The sequence below is a fragment of the Oncorhynchus mykiss genome, chromosome 4 (assembly GCF_057628025.1).
Source record: "Oncorhynchus mykiss isolate SJ-2025 chromosome 4, ASM5762802v1, whole genome shotgun sequence".
Classification (NCBI taxonomy): domain Eukaryota; kingdom Metazoa; phylum Chordata; class Actinopteri; order Salmoniformes; family Salmonidae; genus Oncorhynchus; species Oncorhynchus mykiss.
In genome coordinates, this window is record NC_143025.1 from 11,936,555 (window position 1) to 11,948,595 (window position 12,041).

Here is a 12,041-nt window from a genome sequence, read left to right on the forward strand (position 1 = left end):
GCCAAACCCTCCCCTAACCCAGACAACGCTGGGCCAAACCCTCCCCTAACCCGGACAACGCTGGGCCAAACCCTCCCCTAACCCGGACAACGCTGGGCCAAACCCTCCTCTAACCCGGACAACGCTGGGCCAAACCCTCCTCTAAGCCGGACAACGCTGGGCCAAACCCTCCTCTAAGCCGGACAACGCTGGGCCAAACCCTCCTCTAAGCCGGACAACGCTGGGCCAAACCCTCCTCTAACCCGGACAACGCTGGGCCAAACCCTCCTCTAACCCGGACAACGCTGGGCCAAACCCTCCCCTAACCCGGACAACGCTGGGCCAAACCCTCCCCTAACCCGGACAACAATGGGCCAAACCCTCCCCTAACCCAGACAACGCTGGGCCAAACCCTCCCATAACCCGGACAACGCTGGGCCAAACCCTCCCCTAAACCGGACAGCACAGAGGAGGTTAGGGGTTAGGCTGGGAGCAGCACAGAGGAGGTTAGAGGTTAGGCTGGGAGCAGCACAGAGGAGGTTAGGGGGTAGGCTGGGAGCAGCACAGAGGAGGTTAGGGGGTAGGCTGGGAGCAGCACAGAGCAGGTTAGGGGTTATGCTGGGAGCAGCACAGAGGAGGTTAGGGGTTAAGTATAGAGGTCGACCGATTAATCGGTATCGGTTTTCATAACAATCGGAAATCTGTGTTTTTGGACACCGATTTGGCAGATTTCTTTTTTTTTTACACCTTTATTTATCCTTTATTTAACTAGGCAAGTCAGTTAAGAACACATTCTTATTTTCAACGAGGAACGGTGGGTTAACTGCCTTGTTCAGGGGCAGAACAACAGATTTTTACCTTGTCAGCTCGGGGATTCAATCTTGCAACCTTACAGTTAACTAGTCCAACGCTGTTACGCGAATGCAGTAAGAAGCCAAGGTAAGTTGCTAGCTAGCATTAAACTTATCTTATATAAAACAATCAATCAATCATAATCACTAGTTGACGATCACATGGTTGATGATATTACTAGTTTATCTAGCGTGTCCTGCGTTGCATATAATCGATGCGGAGCGTATTCGCGAAAAAGGACCGTCTTGCTCCAATGTGTACCTAACCATAAACATCAATGCCTTTCTTAAAATCAATACACAAGTATACCTGCATATTTAGTTAATATTGCCTGTTAACCTGGCTCGTTGCGAACTCTGTGAAGACCATTTCTTCCGAACAAAGACAGCCAACTTCGACAAACTGGGGATGATTTAACAAAAGCGCATTTGCGAAAAAAGCACAATCGTTGCACGACTGTACCTAACCATAAACATCAATGCCTTTCTTAAAATCAATCCACAGAAGTATATATTTTTAAACCTGCATATTTTGCTAAACGAAATCCAGGTTAGCAGGCAATATTAGCCAGGTGAAATTGTGTCACTTCTCTTGCGTTCATTGCACGCAGTCAGTGTATATGCAATAGTTTGGGCTGCCTAATTTGCCAGAATTTTTTACGTAATTATGACATAACATTGAAGGTTGTGCAATGTAACAGGAATATTTAGACTTGCCACCCATTAGATAAAATATGGAAAGGTTCCGTATTTCACTGAAAGAATAAACGCCTTGTTTTCGAGATGATAGGTCATTAACATGGTTGAATCCGGAAACTAAGGCTCGTATTTCTGTGTTATTATGTTATAATTAAGTCTACGATTTGATAGAGCAGTCTGACTGAGCGATGGTAGGCGCCAGCAGGCTTGTAAGCATTCATTCAAACAGCACTTTAGTGCGTTTTGCCAGCAGCTCGTCGCTGTGCTTCAAGCATTGAGCTGTTTATGACTTCAAACCTATCAACTCCCGAGATTAGGCTGGTGTAACCGATGTGAAATGGCTAGCTAGTGCGCTAATAGCATTTGAAACGTCACTCGCTCTGAGACTTGGAGTGGTTGTACCCCTTGCTCTGAAAGGACCACAGCTTTTATGGAGCGATGGGTCACGCTGCTTCGAGGCTGGCTGTTGTTGATGTGTTCCTGGTTCGACCCCAGGTAGGGGCGAGGAGAGGGACGGAAGCTATACTGTTACACTGGCAATACCAAAGTGCCTATAAGAACTTCCAATAGTCAAAGGTATATGAAAAACAAATCGTATAGGAGAGAAATTGTCCTATAATTCCTATAATAACTACAACCTAAAACTTCTTACCTGGGAATATTGAAGACTCATGTTAAAAGGAACCACCAGAAGTTCTCATGTTCTGAGCAAGGAACTGAAACGTTAGCTTTTTTACATGGCACATATTGCACTTTTACTTTCCTCTCCAACAACACTTTGTTTTTGCATTATTTAAACCAAATTGAACATGTTTTATTTTATTTGAAGCTAAATTGATTTTTATTGATGTATTATATTAAGTTAAAATAAGTGTTAATTCAGTGTTGTAATTGTCATTATTAAAAATAAATGTAAAAAAAAAAAAGATAACGGCAGATTAATCGGTATCGGCGTTGAAAAATCATAGTCGGTCGACCTCTAGTTAAGTGCCTTGCTCAATGGCAGTAGGTGAGTCATAGGATGGGTCAAAAAAGACCACTGCTGACAGGGTCATCACTATCTGGCAATAGGATGGACAGCAGTGCGACATTATCGCTACCAATGCCAAAATTCTTCAACCTTACCCAGTCTAAAGCCATCTACTAGTTGGCAACGTACCCTCTGATGATATACCCTTTATTGCACATGTTAGTACGTCCTTTGTAACTTGGTCATCTAGAGACCATACCAGCCATTTCCTTTCAGATCAGTGAAGGGAACTGAACAAGTGCACACTAGCTGAAGTCTCTTGTTCTAAGAGAATCTTAATGACTCGGAAATACGCCCTAACAAAACAGATGGCAAAAGAAGAAGTTCAAACCACAGAAGGTTAACATGGGAGTAAATGAGAGAACGCTCAGAGAAAGTCAAAGGGATTAGTGCCTCAGAAGAAATGACTCTCTGTGGAGGCTGAAAAAAGCTAATGGATCTGGCTGGCAGCCTGGCAGAGGTTGGCAGTGGGTTTAAGTGGGCATTTATATGCCCACAATTAAACGTCTGGGGGAACAGACACCCTGGAATGAGAACAGATCTATGGTCTATGGTCTGGGAGGACTGGCGAGTCATTTGGGCATGAAGACTTGAAACTTCCATCATAACATCCTACATAAGAGTGTTATAATACGAAATTTGTTGCTATAAACCTGGACTTGGAACTACTCTCTGGGTGCAGGTATAGGGCACCAGCCTGCATGAAAAACACAACTAGACAATCATTTGTGCCAGGTGTGATATCTCTCCTAAACAGCTGGGATTAATGTCCCTAGCCACCCAGTAAGGTGTGATATCTCTCCTAAACAGCTGGGGTTAATGTCCCTAGCCACCCAGTAAGGTGTGACATCTCTACTAAACAGCTGGGGTTAATATATAATGTATATAACGGTCCTGAATTTGTTGTCTCCTTTTCTTAATTCCATTTTAAACGTGGAAAATAAAGCCAGTAAAGATATGTCACGGCAGCAGGTAAAGTAAAGATATGTCACGGCAGCAGGTAAAGTAAAGATACGTCACGGCAGCAGGTAAAGTAAAGATATGTCACGGCAGCAGGTAAAGTAAAGATACGTCACGGCAGCAGGTAAAGTAAAGATACGTCACGGCAGCAGGTAAAGTAAAGATACGTCACGGCAGCAGGTAAAGTAAAGATATGTCACGGCAGCAGGTAAAGTAAAGATACGTCACGGCAGCAGGTAAAGTAAAGATATGTCACGGCAGCAGGTAAAGTAAAGATACGTCACGGCAGCAGGTAAAGTAAAGATACGTCACGGCAGCAGGTAAAGTAAAGATACGTCACGGCAGCAGGTAAAGTAAAGATATGTCACGGCAGCAGGTAAAGTAAAGATACGTCACGGCAGCAGGTAAAGTAAAGATATGTCACGGCAGCAGGTAAAGTAAAGATATGTCACGGCAGCAGGTAAAGTAAAGATACGTCACGGCAGCAGGTAAAGTAAAGATATGTCACGGCAGCAGGTAAAGTAAAGATATGTCACGGCAGCAGGTATCAGCTTATGACAACAGACGCAACAGTTATGATGACAAACTGTTAAGAAACATCCATCATAAGGCCCTACATAACACTACTATAATTGTAACAGTTGTCATGGCAGCTAGTATCAGCTTATGAAATCAGACCCATCTAAGATGCTAACACCCTTGCATAATGCCTTGCCAACTAGCTAGGGTCTTTGCCTTGATTCATGAGTATATTTGGTGTCAGTAGTCACCACAGTCAGTGCCACCTTAATTTGTCCTGTTGTAGGCTGTGTTTACTTTGGCTTAGCACCTAATTCACCAAACCTGCCCTTGATAAACAAATGCCCTACGGCTGGGACATAACGTAATCTTTGTGTATTAAGTCTTAAGCATAGGAACATTTGCATGTGCCCAATTTTTGGGGAATACCTTAAAACCTTGGCTGGATCTCATTAGAACGTAGACAGTGATGATGTAATCATCTAAAACAAAGAAAAAAGCTACACAATACAATAGTGTCTTTAAAACTTAGCTGTTACCTTGTAGACAGGCCAATCCCAAAAATAAGAACTCTAAGCAACCGCTGAACAGTCCAACAGCGGAACAGACCAACACAAAATCATTATGCGATACACACGCCCGTAAGTCAAATGTTTCTCTAATTGATATCGATCAGGATTTCGGTAAAGTTCTAGCCTGTTACATAAGCGGATCTCAAGTTAGGGGGGGGGTTGGCCTTACTGAAGTGCCCCAGTAACTCATACGTACCCGAAGGTGGAGGCTCGGCTGCAGAGTTTGTCCACCTGGCGACGCAGGTCAGGGTCAAGCTCCTCCAGGGTGTTTGGATCAGGGCTGGGTCTCTCCTGGGGTCCCACGTACAGCACATCCACCGCTGGGCTGGGGAAGTCCACCTGAAGGGAGTCAGAGGTCATGGAATGGTTAAGGCATCCGCATACTAGTTTTGGTTTGTTCCTAGCAGAATTTGACTAGGCGAAGCGAATGTCTGTGCCTTGTATACACCCTTAAAAATACATTTGGTTGAAAAAATTGAAGAAAGCAGTAATATTACTGTTTGTCACCTTTTTGAGACGCCATAGCAACAACATAGGTAGAATCAATCTAAGCCAAATCAAGAAATCTGTCATACATGTGTACGTTTTTGCATCTAGCTAAGATGTTGTGCCGTGTTTCTCAAACCAGTCGTCTCTCATTGGACAACAAACACTTAATTGAAGAATCCCTACTCTTGACCAATAATCAACGAGTGGGGGCGTAGACATCAGCTGCAGAACTTCGGGTGCCACAAGAAAAATAGTTGTGTGCTCGAACAGCCGGGGAAAAAAAATAGTCAATACTGCTGAACACCAAAACTAACAATAACGTCACAAAATATTGTCGTAATATATGCTCAAACTGTTTGGACTGGAAAGCATACGGTAAGCTCTAGGTAGACACACACTTATTAGGTCGCCACAGAAGAGGAAATATGTTTGTGTAAGGGGAGTGTGTGAGCAAGACCTTGGTCCTAAATACTTAACAATAACCAATATATAATAACAAATAAGCATCTTCCATTTTCTTGAGGTAAAAACAGATCTAACATGACTGAACAGGTGCTTGCTTTCCAATGGCAGAATCACTGATTGCTTTGAGGAAGTGTGCATTTAAACAGTGCCTGTACATTACAATATTGCCGAAGATTACCATTAAAGTCAAAGGCCATTCCAGTAATTCCCAATTATATTGGTTGTAAAATTTCACATTTATATGGGTATTCCCGTGTGTGTGTGGTGTTTGTGTATTTTATTTATTTAACTAGGCAAGTAGTGTGTGTGTGTAGAGTGGTGTGAGTGTGTGTGTGTGTGTGTGTAGAGTGGTGTGTGTGTAGAGTGGTGTGTGTGTGTAGAGTGGTGTGTGTGTGTAGAGTGGTGTGTGTGTGTGTAGAGTGGTGTGTGTAGAGTGGTGTGTGTAGAGTGGTGTGTGTGTGTGTGTGTGTGTGTGTGGTGTGTGTGTGTGTAGAGTGGTGTGGTCACCTGCAGTATGATCCTCTCAGCCAGGTTCTTCCTCCGGCTCCCGGCTGCAGCAGAGGAAGGCTGAGGAGACGTCCACAGACACAGCAGCTTGGTCCCACTCATCAGCACCCTGAAACACACACCTAAGTATTAACACACATAGTCACACACACCACTCTATATCCACCCACCACTCTATACCCACCCACCACTCTATACCCACCCACCCCACCCACCACTCTATACCCACCCACCACACCCACCACTCTATACCCACCCACCACTCTATACCCACCCCCCCCCTCTACACACCCCCCCCCCCATCTACACACACCCCACCCACCACTCTATACCCACCCACCACTCTATACCCACCCACACACCACTCTATACACACCCACCACTCTATACCCACACACACCCCACCCACCACTCTATACCCACACACACCCAAACCCACCACTCTATACCCACACACCCCCCCCTCTACACACACCCAACCCACCACTCTATACCCACACACCCCCAACCCACCACTCTATACCCACACACACCCCACCCACCACTCTAAAACACACACACTACTCTACACACGCCAACCTACACACACACACACGCCGCCCTACACACGCCTCCCGCACACCACCCTACACCCCCCTACACACACATGCCACCCCCCTACACACACACACGCCACCCCCCTACACACACACGCCACCCCCCTACACACACACGCCACCCCCCTACACACACACGCCACCCCCCTACACACACACGCCCACCCACCACACCCACCACTCTCACCACTCTATACCCACACACCCCCCTCTACACACACCCCACTCACCACTCTATACCCACCCCACCCACCACTCTATACCCACCCCACCCACCAGTCTATACCCACACACCACTCTCATCACTCTATACCCACACACCACTCTATACCCACCCCACCCACCACTCTATACCCACCCCACCCACCAGTCTATACCCACCCACCACTCTATACCCACACACCCCACCCACCACTCTATACCCACTCACCCACCCACCACTCTATACCCACCCACCACTCTATACCCACACACACCCCACCCACCCACCACTCTATACCCACACCCCCCCTCTACACACACCCAACCCACCACTCTATACCCACACCCCCCCAACCCACCACTCTATACCCACACACACCCAACCCACCACTCTATACCCACACACACCCCACCCACCACTCTAAAACACACACACCACTCTACACACGCCAACCTACACACACACACGCAACCCTACACACACGCCACCCGCACACCCCCCTACACACACGCCACCCCCCTACACACACACACACACACACACGCCACCCCCCTACACACACACACACACGCCACCCCCCTACACACACACACGCCAACCCCCTACACACACACACACACCCACCACTCTATACCCACACCCCCCCCTCTACACACACCCCCCTCTACACACACCCCACCCATCACTCTATACCCACCCATCACTCTATACCCACCCACCACTCTATACCCACACACCACACCCACACCACTCTATACCCACACACCCCCCTCTACACACACCCACCACTCTATACCCACCCACCCCGCCCACCACTCTATACCCACACACCCCACCCACCACTCTATACCCACACACACACCCAAACCCACCACTCTATACCCACACACCCCCCCTCTACACACACCCAACCCACCACTCTATACCCACACACCCCCAACCCACCACTCTATACCCACACACACCCCACCCACCACTCTAAAAACACACACACCACTCTACACACGCCAACCTACACACACGCCACCCTACACACACACACCCTACACACACGCCACCCGCACACCCCCCTACACACACACACGCCACCCCCCTACACACACACACGCCGCCCCCCTACACACACACGCCACCCCCCTACACACACACACGCCGCCCCCCTACACACACACACGCCGCCCCCCTACACACACACACACGCACACGTCACCCCCCTACACACAAACACGCCACCCCCCTACACACAAACACGCCACCCCCCTTTACACAAACACGCCACCCCCCTATACACAAACACGCCACCCCCCTACACACAAACACGCCACCCCCCTACACACAAACACGCCACCCCCCTATACACAAACACGCCACCCCCCTACACACAAACACGCCACCCCCCTACACACAACACTCTGAATCCCCAATAGACAGCGATTACACACAATTAACTCTTGAAATAGACCACAAGACTATGCCATACAACACAACAGACACACAGAAATTACACAACCACACTGCTAAAATGTATATGTGGTTGTGCAATACCGTCGAAAGTCAAATAGGGGCAGGGAGACTTTGCCCAGCAGCTCTGGTCCTTTGCGTTGTTTGTTGGAGTCTGGGGAGCCGCTGGCGTTCTGGTTCAGGACCCCGAAGAGAGAGAGAGTCAGCATGGACTCCAATGGAAGCAGGGCCACCGCCATTGGGAAGTTGATCCTAGAGAGAGAGACAGAGAGAGAGAGACAGAGAGAGAGAGAGACAGAGAGAGAGAGATCAGTTTGAGCAAAGCAAGGCGCAGCATCGCTTATCCTGATCACATAATGAGTAGTTATTTGTGGGACGTAAGGTAATTTTTATAGATCAGTGATTCTGCGCAGTCTGACTACATATAGTTCCTCTCACACACACAATAGCGTAAGTATGAATGTGCATCGTCTGTGATATGTAATGGTAGTGTGTGTGTGAGTTGATAAGAGGGTTCAACGATCACATACTAAACATGTATTCACTGACTGTACCCTTTAGGTTCTTTGGATAAAAAGTGTTTGTTATGTGGAATCTGTAATTATTACTGGTAATTGTATCCAGCAGTTGACTAAATTATACATGTATTACAAGGTAACAATCCTTTAAATGTTGTCATGTCTTATCAGTTTGTATTATTGTCCTGCTATGTTTGTGGTGTTTGTGACTGGGCCTGTGCAACAGATGCTAAGGAAATTTGACACTAGTTGACATCTGACCCTAAATGGGAAACTCAAGATTGGTATAGGCACAAAATTCAATACAACAATATTATAGATTAGGTCAACTATTATTGGTTTGTTCAGTTGCTTCGTGATCATGTACACATAAAAACAGAACAATATACAATGAAAATTCATATGGTTGTGTTATGTATAATGTCTTGTCTAACGGTATTGTATTTCTATGGGTAGAGGGCAGTAGTGACGTACAGTTCGTCCCATTTGATGTGGTAGAAGAAGCTCTTGTAGGTGCCGACTTTCTTGGACTGGATAGGCTTGAACAGGTTCCGGCCATTGTGTGTCAGAGCACACATCAGGTAGTACTTCTCATAGCTGCAAAAGAAAGAAAGGAAGGAACTAATTATTCTGGAGTTAAAATCCATCATTCTATAGAGAGAAAAAAAAAAATGGTGTTAAGTTGGCTCTGTTTATTTTCACAGTTCACATTTTTGATGCAAGACATTTTTGACATTATGAAAGACCTGACAATCCATAAGCTCCAATGAGAAAACCAGGCAGTGAACCATTTAGGATTCCAAAAGATTTCCTATTACTCAACGCCATCTGTCTTGTGCTTCAACACAGCACGGTGTGCATGCGTTCACTGTTGCTGGTGACATGATGCATCACTGTGCCTACAGATGGTGTGTGTGTGTGTGTGTGTGTGTGTCTGTGTGTAATACGCTAGCCACAACAGATCAGAACAGTCCCTCCTTAATGATGAGACGATTCCAGCCATGCCATAACGTTGGAGTAACTGTTAGTTCAAGGCTAAATATTTCCGGGCCTCATTTCTCGTCGTGTTACGGGATTAAAATGTTCAGAGTTCCATTGATATGGTGCTCAGAAAGGTTTTCCATGCCTCCTAAAAATGCACTATATGTATACACAAAAGTATGTGGACACCCCTTCAAAACTACTTCACCCACACCCGTTGCGGACAGGTGAATAAAATTGAGCACACAGCCATGAAATCTCCATAGACAAACATTGGCAGCAGAATGGCCTTACTGAAGAGCTCAGTGACTTTAAAATGTGGCACCATCATAGGACGGCACCTTTCCAACAAGTCAGTTCGTCAAATTTCTGCCCTGCTAGAGCTGCCCCGGTCAACTGTAAGTGCTGTTATTGTGAATTGGACACATCTAGGAGCAACAGTGGCTGAGCTGTGAAGTGGTAAGCAACACAAGCTCACAGAACGGACTGCCGAGTGCTGAAGTGCGAAATAAATAGTCCGTCCTCGGTTGCAACAGTCACTACAGAGTTCCAAACTGCCTCGAAGCAACGTCAGCACAAAAACTGTTCGTCGAGAGAGTGTCATGAAATGGGTTCCCATGGTCGAGCAACTGCACACAAGTCTAAGATCATGCACAATGCCAAGCATCGGCTAGAGTGGTGTAAAGCTTGCCGCCACTGGGCACTGGAGCAGTGAAAACACGTTGTCTGGAGTGATGAATCACGCTTCACCATCTGGCAGTCTGACGGACAAATCTGGGTTTGGTGGATGCCAAGAGAACGCTACTTGCTCCAATGTATAGTGCCAACTGTAAAGTTTGGTGGAGGAGGGAAAATGGTCTGGGGCTGTTTCATGGTTCAGGCCCCTTAGTTCCAGTGAAGGGAAATCTTAACGCCAAAGCATACAATGACATTCTAGATGATTTTGTACTTCCAACATTGTGACAACAGTTTGGGGAAGGCCCTTTCATGTTCAGCATGACAAACAGGTGTCCACATACTTTTGGTCATGTAGTGCTAGCTCTTGGACGATGCCCTATGGATGACGGGCAGAAGGAAATAGCCTGCGATTACCAGTGCCTCTCTTTTTTTTAACCCTCGTTGGCCAAACACAAAGGCACAGGCGTCCGGAACACATTTTCCAGTGGCATTTTGGACCTGCCTCCCTCCCACCAAGCCTGGGTTGTGTTCATTAGGCATCAAACGGAAGAACAGTGACCAAAACGGTCACTGCCAGTGTTTTAAAACATTTTCCATTGTGTGCCATAATGAACACAACCCTTGAGTGAGACAGTCAAAATGTGCCACTCCAAGTCTCCACTGCCGTGCAAGATTGTGCTCACTGAATGGAAAGGTTGGCTCACGTCTGTTCCAGGAAGAAAGATGGATATAGATACAATAGAGCCACGGATACTGTTGTGGAAAATGAGATGTGGAGAGAAACAAGAGGTGCAAGAGATCAAAGGTATCAGTTCTAGGGCCAAGTCCTTCTTAGAGGTGGAAACTATCGTTTCTAGTGTCTTCCTTAATGCAATTAAGTCCACTTCAAATGAAGGCACTTTTTTAAAATTTTATATTGAACTAAAATATGTTCAAAAGAACTTGACCAGGGCAATAAAGGTGTGGTGCAAAAAGTGAAAGTTATACCAAATGAAAGGTCCATTCAGAAATGGGCAAACAGAAAGTGACTATTACGATGGGACTGGTAAGTAACCAGGAGTAAAGAATATATATTTTTTTTACAGGGGGTTTCTCTTTCTTGGCTCAGTTCATAACATACGTTCCTGGGTGTGCAACTGTGCACATCTGCAACAACAGAAGAGTCACTGTCCAATTACCGAGCAACAGCACCTAGCAGACATTCCAGCCTCACGCAACATTCACCAGAGTTGTGGACTCGAGTCACAAATTTCATGACTTGAGACTCAACAGAAAATAAAATAATGAAACTTGACTCAGAGCCTCAAGACTCAACTTTGACTTGAGAAATTATCTGGCCATGTTTTCTAATGCGTTCTCTCTCATTTTGTGGCACAGAGTCTACGGGGATTACTCTACCCACAGCCAGAGACCGTAGCATCGCCCTTGCAAAAAAAACCTGCAACAGTTTGGCTAGTGAAACGCACACTCGGCACTCTGATTGTGCCAGCGAACTGACAAACAGGCCGGGTGGTGAGCTAGCATACACATTGCT

General features: G+C 46.4%; 1 protein-coding gene across 1 annotated transcript in view; it reads right to left on the minus strand.

Moving 5' to 3' along the window:
• Window positions 1-12,041, minus strand: part of LOC110522731 (phosphatidylinositol 4-phosphate 3-kinase C2 domain-containing subunit alpha) — a 66,603-nt gene that overhangs the window by 17,673 nt on the left and 36,889 nt on the right. Inside the window, exons 12-15 of the mRNA XM_036969413.2 lie at window positions 9,323-9,445; window positions 8,415-8,582; window positions 6,072-6,180; window positions 4,807-4,949 (exon numbers count right to left, since the gene is read on the minus strand). Coding sequence (XP_036825308.2) covers window positions 4,807-4,949; window positions 6,072-6,180; window positions 8,415-8,582; window positions 9,323-9,445 — 543 coding nt within the window. The remainder of the gene's footprint in view (window positions 1-4,806; window positions 4,950-6,071; window positions 6,181-8,414; window positions 8,583-9,322; window positions 9,446-12,041) is intronic.